Source organism: Chelmon rostratus, chromosome 19, assembly GCF_017976325.1.
Source record: "Chelmon rostratus isolate fCheRos1 chromosome 19, fCheRos1.pri, whole genome shotgun sequence".
NCBI lineage: Eukaryota > Metazoa > Chordata > Actinopteri > Chaetodontiformes > Chaetodontidae > Chelmon > Chelmon rostratus.
Genome location: NC_055676.1, coordinates 21,964,591 through 21,980,131, shown reverse-complemented (window position 1 = coordinate 21,980,131; position 15,541 = coordinate 21,964,591). Strand labels below are relative to the sequence as shown.

Below are 15,541 nucleotides of genomic sequence, written 5' to 3'. Positions count from 1 at the left end.
TGAAAATAGCATAAAGACAACATCAGATGTTGAAAGTGAGAAATTTTATTGTTTTTTTGTGAATTATAGAATTTAGAATTTGATGCAAGCGACATGTTTAAAAAAAAGTTGGAACAGTGGCAACAACAGACTGGAAAAGCTGTGAGAAGCTAAAAGAAAACAGCTGGTGCAACAATTCACAGTTAATCAGGTTAACTGGCAACAGGTGACCTGATTAACATGACTGGGCCTCCCAGAGCAAAGGTGGCAGGGAGGGGGCTTCACCACTCAGACACGGTTCTGTAGAGGACATCACTGCATGAGCTCAGGAACACTTCCAAAAGCCATCGTCTGTGAACACAGTTCATCGCTTCATCCACAAAAGCAAGCTGAAACTCAGTCAGTTATTAAAATTAAGAATGCATGGGAAGGAGAACTGGGATTACAAATGAGTGAAGAGGTCTGGGAACATGCTACAGATAGGATACGGTCTACCACCTCTTGTGCTCGTCTTGGACTTATCCAATTCAAGGTTCTATACAGGGTCCATTTTTCCAAGTCAAGACTCTCTGAATTATATCCAGAAGTTGAAGACAAATGCGACAAATGTCATCGCTCTCCTTGTCACCTTAGTCACATGTTTTTTCTGGACTGGCTACTTTACTATTATGTCCACTGTTCTTGGAGTAAATTTGCAGCCTTGCCCTCTGATTGCCATATTTGGGGTTCCTGATGCCTCACTTGTACTAAACTCTATGCAAAAAGATATTATAGCTTATACATCTTTATTAGCAAGACGGGTTTTATTGTTGCAATGGAAGTCTACTAAATGCCCTTCCATTTCCCGCTGGCTTACTGACACCATGTTTTTTTTAAAACTTGAGAAAATTAAATACACGCTGAGAGGTTGTACTGACAAGTTTTTCTTTAAATGGCAACCCTTTATTTCGTATTTCACAAATTTAGAGGTACTGTCCGATTGAATGTGTGCCTGTTGTTTTTGCATTTAATTATATTCCAGTAACCATTAGCAGGTACTGGTCGTGGTGAGCTGAGGTGGGGTGGGGTGGGTGGATGTAGTTTGTTCATTTTTTTCTACACTCTGTTTAGAGAGTGCTTTTTCATTTAATGTTTTTTTTTGTTTGTATATGTATGTGTGTGCACGTGTGCATATATGCATATATTTAGTTACAAAACAAAACAAAACAAGGTAAAGTGTAATTTTGTGATTGAAAGTATTTTACTTGTTTTCAATAAAAATATTTGGAAAAAAAAAAAAAAAAAAAAGCAAGCTGAAACTCTACCAGCAAAGAGGAAGCTGCGGATGAACCGGTCTGCCTGCAGTCCTGACTTATCGCTTATCATTGAAAATGTCTGGTGCATTAAGAAACATAAAATGTAAAATAAAGGAGATGAACTGTTGAACAGCTGAACTCATACATCAGGCAAAAATGGGGAAACATTCTACCTGAAAAGTTAGTGATTGTTCTCCTCAGTTTCCAAATGCTTGGCGAGCGTTGCTAAAAGAAGAGGTGGTAAACATTAAATTAAACTTCAAAATGTGTTGCTGCCATCAAATAAAATGAGGATATGATTTTTCAAAACCAGTGAAATTTCTCTCAACATTTTAAATTTTCAACTAAATATGGGTGTTCAGTGTTTTGCGAATCACCACATTCTGTGTCCTAACTTTTTTTTTTAACAGGGTTGTTCATTAAATATTAGATTAAACAGTTATATGGGCTTCATAGCTCATATTATGTACATGCATTAGAAGTATGTTAAAGTCATTATGAACACGGCTACAGTAAGCTACCTGTTTTCAGGTCAATGCTTCATAGATAAACTTTATTGGCTACTTTAAGACTACTACCATTACTACTAATACTTAATACTTAATTTTACTTACTGTTGTAAAGTTAATTGTTAACCTGCTGCTTTATTTAATTCATACAGGATAAACTTTGAACAGGACAAACTAACATAAAAATGTCCCTCTGAAAACCTGATTTAAGACCAGAAACCTGTTGAACTGCATCTAAGCAGGGATGCCCAGACCTCCCTCTCCCCAGACACGTCCTCCAGCTCTTCCGGGAGGACCCCGAGGCGTTCCCAGGCCAGCCGAGTGACATAGTCCCTCCAGCGTGTCCTGGGTCTTCCCCGGGGCCTCTTCGCGGTGGGGCATGCCCTCCCAGGAAGGCGTCCAGGAGGCATCCGGTAAAGATGCCCGAGCCACCTCAGCTGGCTCCTCTCGACGTGGAGGAGCAGCGGCTCTACTCTGAGCTCCTCCCGAGTGACAGAGCTCCTCACCCTATCTCTAAGGGAGGGGAGGGCCCCCCCACCCTGCGGAGGAAACTAATTTCAGCCGCTTGTATCCGAGATCTCGTTCTTTCGGTCATGACCCAGAGTTCATGACCATAGGTGAGGGTGGGAACGTAGATTGACCGGTAAATCGAGAGCTTTGCCCTCCGGTTCAGCTCCATTACTGCTGCCGCCGCACCGATCCGCCTGTCAATCTCACGTTCCATCCTTCCCTCACTCGTGAACAAGACCCCAAGATACTTAAACTCCTCCACTTGAGGCAGGAGCTCTCCTCCAACCCGGAGAGGGCAAGCCACCCTTTTCCGGTCGAGAACCATGGCCTCGGACTTGGAGTTGCTGATTCTCATCCCAGCCGCTTCGCACTCGGCTGCAAACCGCCCCAACACATGCTGGAGGTCCTGGTTCGAAGAGGCCAACAGGACAACATCATCCGCAAAAAGCAGAGATGAAATCCTGTGGTCCCCAAACCAGACTCCCTCCGGCCCTTGGCTGCGCCTAGAAATTCTGTCCATAAAAATAATGAACAGAACCGGTGACAGAGGGCAGCCCTGCCAGAGTCCAACATGCACTGGGAACAAAATGCAAGACTCCATAACATAAATCATTGAATTTTAGGGTGAACACTTTGGCAGAGTGTGTTGCCTCGGTGTGGCTTGTGCTGAGTTACAACCTTGAACAGAAAGTGGTAATTTACTCATCCAAAACAGCACAAAGAAAAGACCCAACTTTTTTGGAATCATGGTGCCAGAACACGTTAAAAGAAACAGCTGTGCAGTAACAGAGAACAGGAGGAATAAACTGAGTCAGGAGCTCAGTCTGCTTAAAATGACACCAAAAAATGTAAATAATAAAAAGTATAGACAGAATTTTGGCCTGACATAAAAATCTCTATATTTTGGACGTGTAACATCAACACATGTACACGCATAGGAGACAAATGCAAAACACAAAGACATGCTATGAACATGCACATTACGTATTAAAGGGGAGCTACTGCATGTGTGGGAAGAAAAGTTGCATAAAGCCTTTTGTAGCTCCGGAGGGAGCTGCATGAAATTTGATAAACTGCCTCAAGTGATGTCTCTTACACGCCACACGCACACACTGCAGCCATCTGAAATGTGGTGCAGACGGCTGACGGCGTCAAACATGACTGATGAGTTCATTGTTGACAAAGCAAATCTAGAAAAGTCTGTTCTATAAACTACATTTAGAGGTAGAAGTTGTGCTCTATCTTACTGTAATAGACATGATCATCATAAACAGTATGGATTGTAGCTAAGTTGTCAGGCAGGGTCATAAAAGCTTCAGTATGCTGCAAAAGCATGTTGCTAGTCTGTTTATTGTGTATGTTCCCTGCCTATTCACCTGGTTATTCATCTGTTTGAGCTGTGATGGTAGAGTTGATCACATCCTCACATGTTCAGTCACAGTGTTTCCTTTCATTTGCTGGCCAGCAGGTTAGTTTTTTGTAAGGTTCACCTCCTCCAGTCACTGTGTATTTAATTTTCAATGTCAGCGAGGGTCGCCCTGCTCGTCACCCTCAGTGCCTGATGATCTGAAGTGACTATCCTTACTCCTTAAAGCAAGACGTCGGATATAAGTGAGGAGATTTATGCGAGTGCCTCCTCTTTTTCCTGCTGTGAAGATGTGACTCTCTGTGTTATCGTGGCTCCTTTTTTGCCATCTTTGTCTCTTGTAATCGGGGTAATAATTAGACCGAACTCTTCTCAGTACGCCGTCAAAATAATAGAAATGATCATAATCGTCATCTTTATGTTCCTGCTCTCCTGCGCCCTTAAATGCATCCGTGGGTTCCGTCGAGGAAAACATCTTTCCTGCAAATCTCTGCACGCAGTGTTTCCACCCAGCTTCAGTGCGATGTATTAAACCTCTGCAGAGCGGCATGTCGCCATCTGAAGCCTGTGGAGGAAATATGAAACGTATGAAACATTTTGATCAAACTTCAATTTTGGAATTCAAATCCGGTAATGAGGATTAGAACAAATGATTTATTATATTATAAGTGGCTCGTTATTATGCACCAGTTTTCTGATCGTAGTGCTTCAGATTTGATAATCCTTGCAGCATTATCAGTTTTACCTCTCAGCCGTGCATTGTCTTTTTAATCTAACACTTATTTACCGTAAAGTGAAAGTGCAACATTTTGGGAAACAGGCTTATTCACCTTCTGGTAGAGACTTAGAAGTTTGTCTGTTTAATATAAGTACTACCAGATGATGGTAGTGTGTCGCTCTTTTTGAGCACAAGTATCTTGTGTTTAAATTAACTAAGACTTAACAAAATCTGCCTGCCAGCACCTCTGAAGCTCACTAACTAACACATTATGTCTTGTTTGTTTAATATGTACAAAAATGTGTTGTTTTATTGGCGATACCTAATCTGGTTTTAATGGACAGGTTATGAGAGTGGTATTCATCTTCTCATCTAACTCCCAGCCAGAAAGCGATTAAGCGTTGTGCCCAAAGTGTCGAACCATCCCTTTAATCTGGGCAGACATCTGGTCCTGCAGCTTCACTTACTTTTGGAAGCTCGCCTGCAGCTTGTTGGCGGATCGCTTGTGAAGGTTTTGCAAACGTAAATGAGTTCACTTTTGGATCGTCTTCGTCTTCTCTTCTTTCGTCTCCGGGCCTGCTTGCTGCCGCTCTTCCTTCGTTCTCCGAGTCTTCCTGGAGCTTGCTGGTATCCCTTGCTGGGACGTCCTCTCTCATCCTCAGGCCTGAGAGTGACTTTTCAGCTGTAGCCTGTGTGTTGTTATGAGTTTTACATCTTGTGGATCCGGGCTCGGCGTTTGGACTCGCCGTGGTCGTCGCGGTCTCCTCTGCACTTGGCAGTCCGTCTCCTGTCTGTCTGCTGCCTCGATTGAAGACTCCCATACTCGATGTCGTCTCTTTTATCTCCATGTTTACTGTGGTGGTCTCAGATGTACTCTCTGTTTTTGTAGTTTCTGTTTCCATCATTTGGAGTGAGGGAGGAGACGGGATGACTGAGTCGTCTGATGGCACATTTTCCTCTTGTTTAGTCTGATTTATGCTCATATTTTCAGGTGCGCTGTTAGTCTCCGTGCTGTCTGTTCTGTCTTTGACCTGCTCAGTAAATGCAGACACTGTAGTTGCTTCAGCTGCACTCTCTGCTGGTTTTAGATCCATTCTCTCTGTTCTATCTACTGCATATATTTCTAGTGACAATGGGATTCCTTTCAAGCATATACACTTTGAGTTATGTGGTCCAATAACAAAGATTTCCTTTTTAACTTTACTCGTAGCTAGGGGGTCATCTGTCTGCGTTATGGGTGCTGTTTTCCAGCCAGTGTTGGCGTTCAGAAGAAGTTTTCTTTGCCACGATGGTTCTGTTTGTGTCTCTTTGTCTGTGTTTGAAAGGAATAACATGATTAAGACTCCCTCTCCCACCTCGGTAAGCATTTGTTTGTGATTGACATCGTTATTATCGGCTCTACGCGTAAAGTCTGCTTGTCGGATGTATGTTAATCTGTCCTGGTTGCCATTTTCAATATGCGATTGTTCTGTTTCACTTCCTCCCTCTGGGCGTCTAAACTCTGCTTGTTTTGTGATTGTCTTCCAGCTAAAATCCTTTTTATCGCCGTCCCGAGCAGCCTTCATCTTTTCCTGCGGTCTATTTATGGATCCTTCCTTCTCCCTGGATGCCATCACGAGTTGCCTCTTCACATCAGATCCACCGTCGTCATCATACGCACGAGATGCAGCTTTTAAAGAGCGCTGCCTCTCAACGGCGTTTTCCAACAGCTGCTCTTCATCCAAGCTCAAGTGTTCATTTGTCTCTATGATTCTGACTGCATTTCTCCGAATCTCTAATTGTGACATGTCTGAGGTTTTCTTGGAAGCGTGCAGAGCAGCAGCTTGGGAAACGTCATGCTGATTGGTTAAAGCTTTTGAAGGCCGTCGTCCATCACACTCCATGAGAACTTTAATGGCCATCGCTCGCTGTCTGCTCTCTTTTTGTCTTATTGGTGTCCATGCCATCTGTCGTCTGGGTGTTTTCTTGAGTTTTAGTGCTGCTCTTATTTCAAACTTATTAAAGCAGCGGGAAATAACCCCAGCTGTCGCAGAGCAGCATCTTTTTGTCAGCATTTTCTGCAGATGAGCAATGGTGGCGGGTTTCTGCAGTGAGAAAGCCTGGAAATTGTGGCCTGAGGCAGCTGTGTGGTGATCGAGTGACCATGCAGAAGCCGAATCACGGTGATCTTTTATTACATCCATGGCAACATGACTGGTCTTCCCACCAGCCTTGATTAGTAGGATTTTATTGATAACAGGCGGCACTGATCGAGTATCTGACCTCACCAGAAATCCCGGCACTCGTTTTCCTTCTCCATGAAGGTGAGAAATGACCTGGAGGGATGGGAGAGGAAGATAGAATTAGTTACAACCAGACAAACACACTACTTCATTCATGTGAAAATGTTTAGTGACTCCGGCCACATGGCCCCATGAACGGCAGCGTCAGTTGGGTGGTTCGCCACTTTGGTCCAAACTTACATATCTTACATAGGCCTCCACCTTCAGCACCCTCTAAATTTTCCACCCCCTACCCGAACAAGGGTCTGTATCCAATCCCTACTTTCATCTTTTGACTCTACCTCTTTATTTTCTATCCCCTACCCGAACCAGGGTTTGTATTCCCACCCCGCTTTTTTGGTGCAGTTGGTGAGAGGCAGGTGTAGATGATGGTAGTGTGGCAATCGGCAGTTACATGTGGCATCTAGGCCTGTGGTAGCATTGTAGCAGCTAACAATAGCTAAAGCGGTGAGAGTATGATAGTATCTTAGCAGTTAGTATTGGTAGCTAGCAATTAACATTAACAGTATAGGTGAATCTAGCTGTATTGTCTTGTTCTGTTCCTCTTAGCAGGTAGCGGTTAGCACGTAACATTAGCTAAATGGTAGCATCGGAACTGTATTGTCTCCTTCTGTTCTTCTTAGCGTTAGCATTAGCATTAGCAATAGTTAAATGGTAGCATCGGTACTGGCCACTACCTGGAGCATCTCTGGGTCAGTTGAACGTGGCGGTGCTGTTTGGATTGTGTAGGAGCAGTGTGAACTGGCACTAGGGGGGGTGACTCTGGGACGCCGGAGTTCACTGCCTAACCTCCTGGAGGTGTCGTGGGACTAAGTAGGCGAAACACTGTTGAAGGGAGGTTTCCACCTGATGACCCCCAGAGACGTGTTAGGAATCACTGCTCTTTGGCAGGTATAGAGGCAGATTAGAGCTCCAAGGTTCTTCACTGAGAATGAATCCTCTTTTTGAGCACAAGTATCTTGTGTTTAAATTAACTCCCAACAACTATCGGACGGATTGCCATGAACTGTGGCGCAGATGTGGAACTTTTTTATGTGGTGCCATCATCAGATCACAAATTTAACTTGTCCAATATTTGGGTTTATGGCCAAATAAGTGCAAATCTAATTCCCTTCAGCCTCTGCTGCACTTTATACAACCCCAGCGGAGTTTGGAAAACAGAAATAAACCGACAACAGTCCACAAACAAACCATGTTTACTGACGACAGTTTTCTGAGTCCATGTATTAATCTCCTTTATCCAATCATGTGTTCACAAAATGTTGAACCTCGCTCCATCCTTGCTCGTGAACGAGCCTTTCCAGGATGCTCCTTTCATACCCGATCATGATGCTATCACCTGTTACCAATCAACCTGTTTACCTGTGGAATGATCCAAATAGGTGTTTTTAGTTGCTCCTGTCCCAACTTGTTTGCAACATGTTGCTGCATCAAATTCAGAATAAGCAGATATTTACAAAAACCAATGAAGCTGATGAGGTGTTCATTAAATTTATTGACTTTCTGCTGTTTTCAATTGAGTATGTGTCAAAAAGGATTAGCAAATTAGCACATTCTGTTTTAGAATCTGGTTTGTATTTAGTGCCATTCAGCAACTTAATTAGCATGCTAACATGCTAAACTGAGATGGTTACAGTGGTGAACCTCCTAAAAATAAGCATTGCAGCATTGTTTTTGTGAGCATGTGCTGAGATTAGCATTTAGCTCAAACAGCCTCAAATGGCTGTTTGATTTGACCCTTGATTGCTGAGGCGAAGGGTGTCATGTGGTCCACGAGGCTCACTCTCCATGTTCAGGTTTATGTGTTATTGACGTCATTGATCAAGTACAGAAATACAGTAGTGCATGTTTCTTTAGATTCACACCAATACTGATTGAAATAAGCATACCAGAGCTGGAATACAAGTCCTGTGAATTATTCCTGCAAATGCCTGATGAGACAAACTGCATCCGTGGTCGTTGTGGACTGTGAGAGCCCAGCAAAAGGGGGAAGTCCTCTGTTTGTGCTGCACAGCAACATGCACACAGTTTCTCTGGATCCACATGCAGCGGCGTTCAGTTTGGGCCCGAAGTATCTCCAGTCCTCGGGGAGTCATCTGTTCATCGAGAAGCAGTTTTCTGTATAAACTCCAGCTGTAGTTTTCCATGACCCGGTCCCCGTCTCCAAGGGGACTCCAGTCAGAGACGAGCAGGGACGCCAGGAGCAGCCACGGCCTCATTGTGCTGAGAGCAAGTGCTAGAAGGCAGCATAAACCCAGTGATGCAAAACAGCAGCGCTTCTATCTTTACTCTCTCGCTTTAAATATGCAAACTGTGCAGCATTAAAGGCTCCGCTCGATATAACAAAGAGACAACCGTAAACTTTACAGGAAACTGTAACCTTGTTCCTAATGAGCTATGTAGCTTCTCCACTTCAAACTGAACCCAAGGTTTTTGTATAACAGAGGACAATTAATTTTGTATCATGCTCACAAGGTGGAAGCTAACAGCAGGTTATTGGAACGAGTTTTGGTTGCTTGACTGTGTCCACAAAAACTGTGGTTTATTCTGAAGAAATCCTACATACACCATCCTGCTGCCAGAAATACTCACTGGAGCACCACCTGTGGATTCATCCGCAACTAAAAATAGTCCCAGATAAACGCACAAAGTTTGATAATAACGAGAGCGCCCAGCTTTTAGGAAATTAATTAAGCTTTTTTTTTTTTTTTTTTTTAATGTACTTCTGTATTTGTGACCTGTTTTTAAAGGTTTACTTTTTTATTCTTTATTACTTCACCAGCTACATCCCTGCAGTCGGTCAGATTACTGTAAATACAAAAACACCTGAATCAGCCAAAAGTGAGAGAATTCAAACCATTCACCCCTTTTCTAAATAAGTACACTGGCTTTTATAATAGTTTAGGATGTTGCTCATTTGTATTATTAATGTCACTACACCAACTCTTAGACTTGGTCCTGCTCTGCTGAAGCAGGTCTACTGGCCTGTGCTGCGCTTTGCATGTTATCAGACTTTGTCCATACGACACACACTGCGTGGGTGAGGAAGACAACGGCTCTGCATCACTGTCGCCTCGCCTTCATTGTAGCAGCAGGTAAGAATTCATTCTGTCTTTGATTCAGACTCGATGTTAAGGAAAGGGTGACGTGGTAGCTACACCTGTTTTGTTCACTAATCTGTGTTGCACTAAAAATTAGTGTGCATGTTTTCTTTTATGTCAGAATTGCAAATGTTTGTCTTTTGGAAGAGTTGATTTCTTGGAGTTTACACTGAATGGCTCAAACTAAACAAAAAGAACATTTATTAACAACAAAAAATATGGCATATTTTAATTTCCACTCATACACAGAATAAATCCATTAACCGCTGGGATGTGAAACATTTATTTTACACTGATCATCCCTCTTCACCAGAATGGATAAGTTTTATTGCTTTGCATTGATAATGGAGCATTCACACTCCAAAGACCGTCATGGCTGTGAAATAATAAAATTCAAAGTTTTTATTGGTCACATTTGCAGGGGCGGCTCCTGTGTCTGTGCTAAGAGGCTAGAGAATGATGATCAGAGTAAATATAAGAATTAGATAAATGAATATAAATTTAAAGAATTCACATAATTCTTATTTAGATATACATATGAAAAATATTGAAAATGTGTGATTAAAAAAAGTGTGTGTTGCCCAGCAGGTTGTTTGAAGCAGGATGAGTGTGAATGTCATCCCTCTTGTGACCTAGCTGCATCCCCCTTCTTAACCTGGTTGAATATGTTAGTCCGGTCTGTCTGACTCATCAGTCCTCTGGTCTGTGCAGGTTAGAGTCCGAGGTTAGACCCCGATCATGGCTCTAAAATATCAATAATCTAACTGTGCTGAACCAGCAGACGGATTGATGATCTATGATCAGTCAGTAGCGTCTGTGCTGCTGAAAACACACCTGCAGACCAAGACGCCTCTCTAACGAAGTATTTTAGAGGACACATGACTAAAGATACTGTATAGTTTTTACTGCAGGCTTTTGGTTAGTATCAGGTCCTTGATAAAAGTTACTGAATCACAGACTGTTTTTGGCGAAAACAGTCACACAGCAGCTATTTACACCCGTCACCAGGTGGCGTCTCACAAAGAGCAACAAAGTCTGCAAAGGTAGGAGGTTGTGGTGGAGGTCAGGGTCAAACACATTTATACAATAGACTTTTTTCAATTTCCATAAGATTTAAGCACCAGAACTGGTTGCTTTGAGGGCACCTGAGTGCAAAGAGCACCTGCCATAAGAATGTCATATGTCCACAACTTTTAATGCAACTTGTGAAGAAAATAACTGTTTATTCTCAAATTACAGCCGTGAAGTCCGGCCGTATCACACCAGTCAAAAACAAAATGGGAAACGCCAACACTGCGTGCCAGATGAGCAACTACAGCAGCAGGAACGTGCGAGTGTTCGTCACGGAAAAGGCCCTGGAGATCGACGCCTTCGTCACCTCCCAGTCTGGAGCTGAGGATGAGAGCTGGAAGAGGTCGTCTGTGCTCCCTGGAGACAGAAAGTTCAGCTTCAGGAAAGACGCCAGCTGTGTCCGCGTGCTGGCCTCTCAGACGCAGGAAGTGCCCTGGGACGCGGACCACTTTCTGTCCGTCTTTGTGGAGGACGAGGATGATGAAAACATCTGCTCCAAACAGATCATGCACAACATGGCGCTGAGCGCTCCGGTTACTGTGCTGCTCTACGATGTGTAGATTAACACCTTTGGCTCATCGCTGTCTGCACACATCCAGTTCTCACTGCTGTTCACTCCAATAAAAGCCTCCAATAAAAGTGCTGCTCAGCTTCGCCGCCCTCCTGCCTTTGCATTTGTCATCACAAAGTCAAATGAGGTTGCACGTTGATTCGGTGTCACTCTCCCTGCGTGACTCGCCCTCTGTGGTCAGCAGAGCTCAGAACAGTGGAGGCTTTATTCACACTGGAGGTCTGTGCTAAATGATGTGACACAGTGAGTGGACTCTCGGAGCCACATGGCTGTTTTGAAAGGGAGAAATCTTCAGAATACCTCAGAAAACGCTGCATGTAATCCAGCGTTCGAGGAAGTTGTTTAAAACATATTTGTGACGGCTCGTGCTTCACCTATAAATCCTTGTCAAGTTGAGTGTCATGTGAAAGCAGCTATGACAGCTATGGCTATGACTCCTCTTACTCATACTTTAATTTTACATCAGGTGACTTTTGGTTAATCTGAGGTCCAGAGTCTGTAGCGAATCAGCCTGACTGAGCAAAAAGTTTTGTCACAAAGCCTGAAATCTGTTTCTGCACACAGCCGTGACTGACGCAGCAGACTGACCAGGATAATTCATTGAAAAGTGTCTCTGGTTTTCTTTGTCACAACACTCTAAACAAAGCAGACCTCGTCCCATCACTCCTTCAACCGCCAGTTATTTAACATAAGAAGCGACTCCTGATGGACGCTGCTGCTGCAACAGTCCAACGTAACCTATAGCTGAGTGGATGTGAGATAGACGGCAGGGAGTTTGATGCTCTGGTGATCGTTTGGACCATCTTTAAGTAGAATCAGCTCAGGGACAGAAACTGAGTGAGTACAAGGCAGATTGTCTTTGAAGGAAAGTCAAATTTCTGTCTACTTGAGTTTTTCCGTTTCATCCTCCGTCATACTTCATTCAGTTCACAGGTAAACATATTTTTACTGCAGTTTTAATGACTAGTTAAGGTTTTTCCTATAATTTTGTGAAGTTATAACACATTTGTTCTTCTTCTCAAGTCATTTTAGTCTTTAGTTGAGTCTTAACTTCTCATTTTCTACCATTACATGATTCAGAACAGCTTTCATAGTTCATAATTCTGTAGCAGTGGCACAGCTTTTATTTTTATCTTATTAGAATTTAAAACAGGTTGAAATATGATTATGAAGGATCTTTAGAAACTTACAGTGAACGCTCCCTCCGTCACACTCTGACAGATATGAGGCCGTCCGTGTCTTTCTCCGTCACCTACGTGTTGTGTCTGTGTTTGGGCCTGCTCTGTCTGCTCTCTGTGAGCTGCTGGAGCTCGTGGTGGAGAGGCGGTTTCTCCCGGGACGGTTCGGCTCTGCAGTTCAACTGGCACCCTGTCCTCATGGCGTCCGGGCTGGTGGTTCTGTGCGGACACGGTGAGTTGCTGACAGTCCTGCGGCGAAGGTGATCACGTTTCTGCCGACGCTGCTTCCCAGAGGTGTGGATGCACTTGTGTGATCGCTTTGCAGGATGTAGTTTGTGATGCTGCTGAACGGTATCACCTTATACAGGGAGGTGTTTCTGTTATTTAGTCAACCCTCACTGATAAGAGCTTCAGCAATCCTCAGCTAAAATGCAATCAGGCCCTTTACAACAATATCTCAGCTTGTTTGTGAGCCACTGAACGCATGAACAATGTGTTCGCCTTGAAGGGGCACGCCACCAATTTTACACATGAAGATCAGTTGACTTGTCTGAAGGAGCACCGCTCAGCCTGTTCAGTGTGATGCATAATAATCTATTTAACATTCGTGGGAGAACACTCGTAAAAATGTATTTCGGTACATTTTTCTGTGTACCGTTTTGAACTGCACAGTAGCTACAGGGCTGCGTCAGTACATTGAACACACATATTAATCAGCTTTCTGAATGAACCCAGAAGTGGATGTGGGTTTTGTTTAGTAGTGTAACATCACTGCATCCGCCTGAGCCCGGAGGTGTTTTCATTCACCAAACCAATGGAAACGACAGGATTGTTATTACTTTAATTAGACTCGTGATGGTCATAAACTGAGATGAACCAACAGACGCTGAACTCATCACATCTTTCACTGGATCGAAATGTCAACTGTGTGTCTGCAGCGGTCCTCGTCTATCGTGTGCCGCTCACCTGGAAGCAGAAGAAGCACACCTGGAAGCTGCTGCATGCTGGACTGATGCTTCTGGCTCTGCTTGTGTCCGTCCTGGGTCACATCCCTGACCTGTACTCTCTGCACAGCTGGGTGGGCATCTGCACTGTGCTGATGTTTACAGTCCAGGTTCAGATAACAGATATGAGGGTATTTAATAACTAAATATACTGTAAGAAAGCACTGATTTGTTGGCTTCTTGTCTTTTCACTGTGCTGCTGGATAGTTGGTCCTTGGTCTGGCCGGCTTCTTGCTTCCTTGCTCTCCGCTTTGGCTCCGTAGCACCCTGAAACCTGTTCATGTTTGGATGGGAAAAGCAATCTTGATCCTCAGTCTGACCTCCTGCGTCAGCGGTATCAATGAGAAACTGTTCTTCGCTCTGTAAGTGCATCAGACAACACAATGTCTTGTTTATTTCAACAAGAAAGCAGCCAAAACTGCCCATTATCTGACACGGCATTAATGGAAGCATGATGCAGGAGCTGTTGCACCATAACTCACGATGCCAAAAAAGTGCAACCGTGCAAGAAATCACACTTATGAGCTTAACTTCTCCGTCTGCCGCAGGAACGGAAGCAGCGGCGAACCGTACAACTCACTGCCGGCGGAGTTCGCAAATTCCCTCTGCGTCCTCATCGTGGCCTTTGGCTCGGTCGTCTTTGGCGTCCTGTCCAGAAGCAAATGGCAGCGGCCGGAGACAGACGGTGAAAGTGATCATGTGAGTGTGGATGTGTGATCTTTGAAGGCTGAAGAGCTGAATTAAATATACGCTACATTTAAGTAACTGCCATACTTCAGCTTTTCATGATTGATTCATTCTGCATTCTTTCAATTACAGCTGCTCAGTGAGATCGGCACGTGAGATCACTGGATACCCTGCAGGAAGTCATTAATGTGTCATGGAGATGTCACACCGCGGTGAGGTTTGTCTCGTCTTGCATTTCCTGTTTTATTTTGTGAACCTAACTCTCCTCTCGTTTCAGAGCACTTGCCCTCCCTCATGTGTCACCGGTCCTGATTGCCTATTGTCTCTTCTGGGTTTTTTGTGTTCCTGAGTTATTTCCTTGTAGAACCATAGTCCTCTTTATGAGTGTTTTTGTTGTTCACGTTTAGTAGTCTTTGTTTTCTTTCTAGATATTTCATAGTCCTCCTTGAAAGAGTTTTTTGTTCTGAAGATTCTTAGTCTAATTCTGTAAATACCTCGTAGCCAGTTCACTATCCTCCTTGTGAGCGTTTTTTGTTCTATTCATTTTTTAAAAAATAATTGTTGATAGTCTTCCGTCATTTAAGAGCGGAGTTTATTTTTGATTTCTGTGTAAGTTAATTTTTTGCGTTGGTTAATTTTGATAGCTTTGTTATTTTTCCTCCTTCTCTAGCGATTTCTGTTATCTAAGTTTTATAGCCTCAATTCCTCTTATCAGAGCGTTTTGTGTTACTCTAAGTTTTTGTTCCCTTTGCGTTTTGACCGCAATCTGGTCCAGTAAGAATTGATCAGGAATAATTTCATAGCCATTGCTTTCACGCTTGCCGAATTGGTCATTGGTATTTGTGTGAAATAAAGTCTGTTACTGTTTAACTCTGCACCTGAGTCCTCATTCTAGTCCTCCAGTCCTCATTCTAGTCCTCCAGTCCTCTAGGCCTGACAGGAGAGTCCAGAGTATGCAGGTTTCCATTCCACACAGTTGAAACATGCACTGCATTTCACTGAATAACATGTTTGCAGGATATAAGAAAACCTTGTTTTCATTGTTGAAAAATTGTCAGATGACTTTGAGTTTATTTTAATGTCCCCTTCTTTCTTTAATGTTAATGTTTAAAGTACCAGAATTCAAGGTAGACGGTTACATTTCATAGATTGTTTGCTCTTCTTTACATTTCTGATGTTGAAGTAACATTTAGTTAATCAATTTTATTTTCTTTTATCAATAAATGACAAAATTGCATGTGCAGTGTCACTGTGACTTGGTATTTCTACT

At 43.3% G+C, this 15,541-nt stretch overlaps 1 protein-coding gene across 1 annotated transcript; it reads left to right on the top strand.

Moving 5' to 3' along the window:
* Positions 1-12,625: 12,625 nt before the first annotated feature.
* On the top strand, positions 12,626-14,427 carry LOC121623448 (cytochrome b ascorbate-dependent protein 3-like). The gene is made up of 5 exons (XM_041960720.1): positions 12,626-12,812; positions 13,519-13,694; positions 13,792-13,946; positions 14,133-14,283; positions 14,404-14,427. Exons 1-5 carry the CDS (start codon positions 12,626-12,628, stop codon positions 14,425-14,427), a joined length of 693 nt encoding a protein of 230 aa, XP_041816654.1.
* Positions 14,428-15,541: the final 1,114 nt, after the last annotated feature.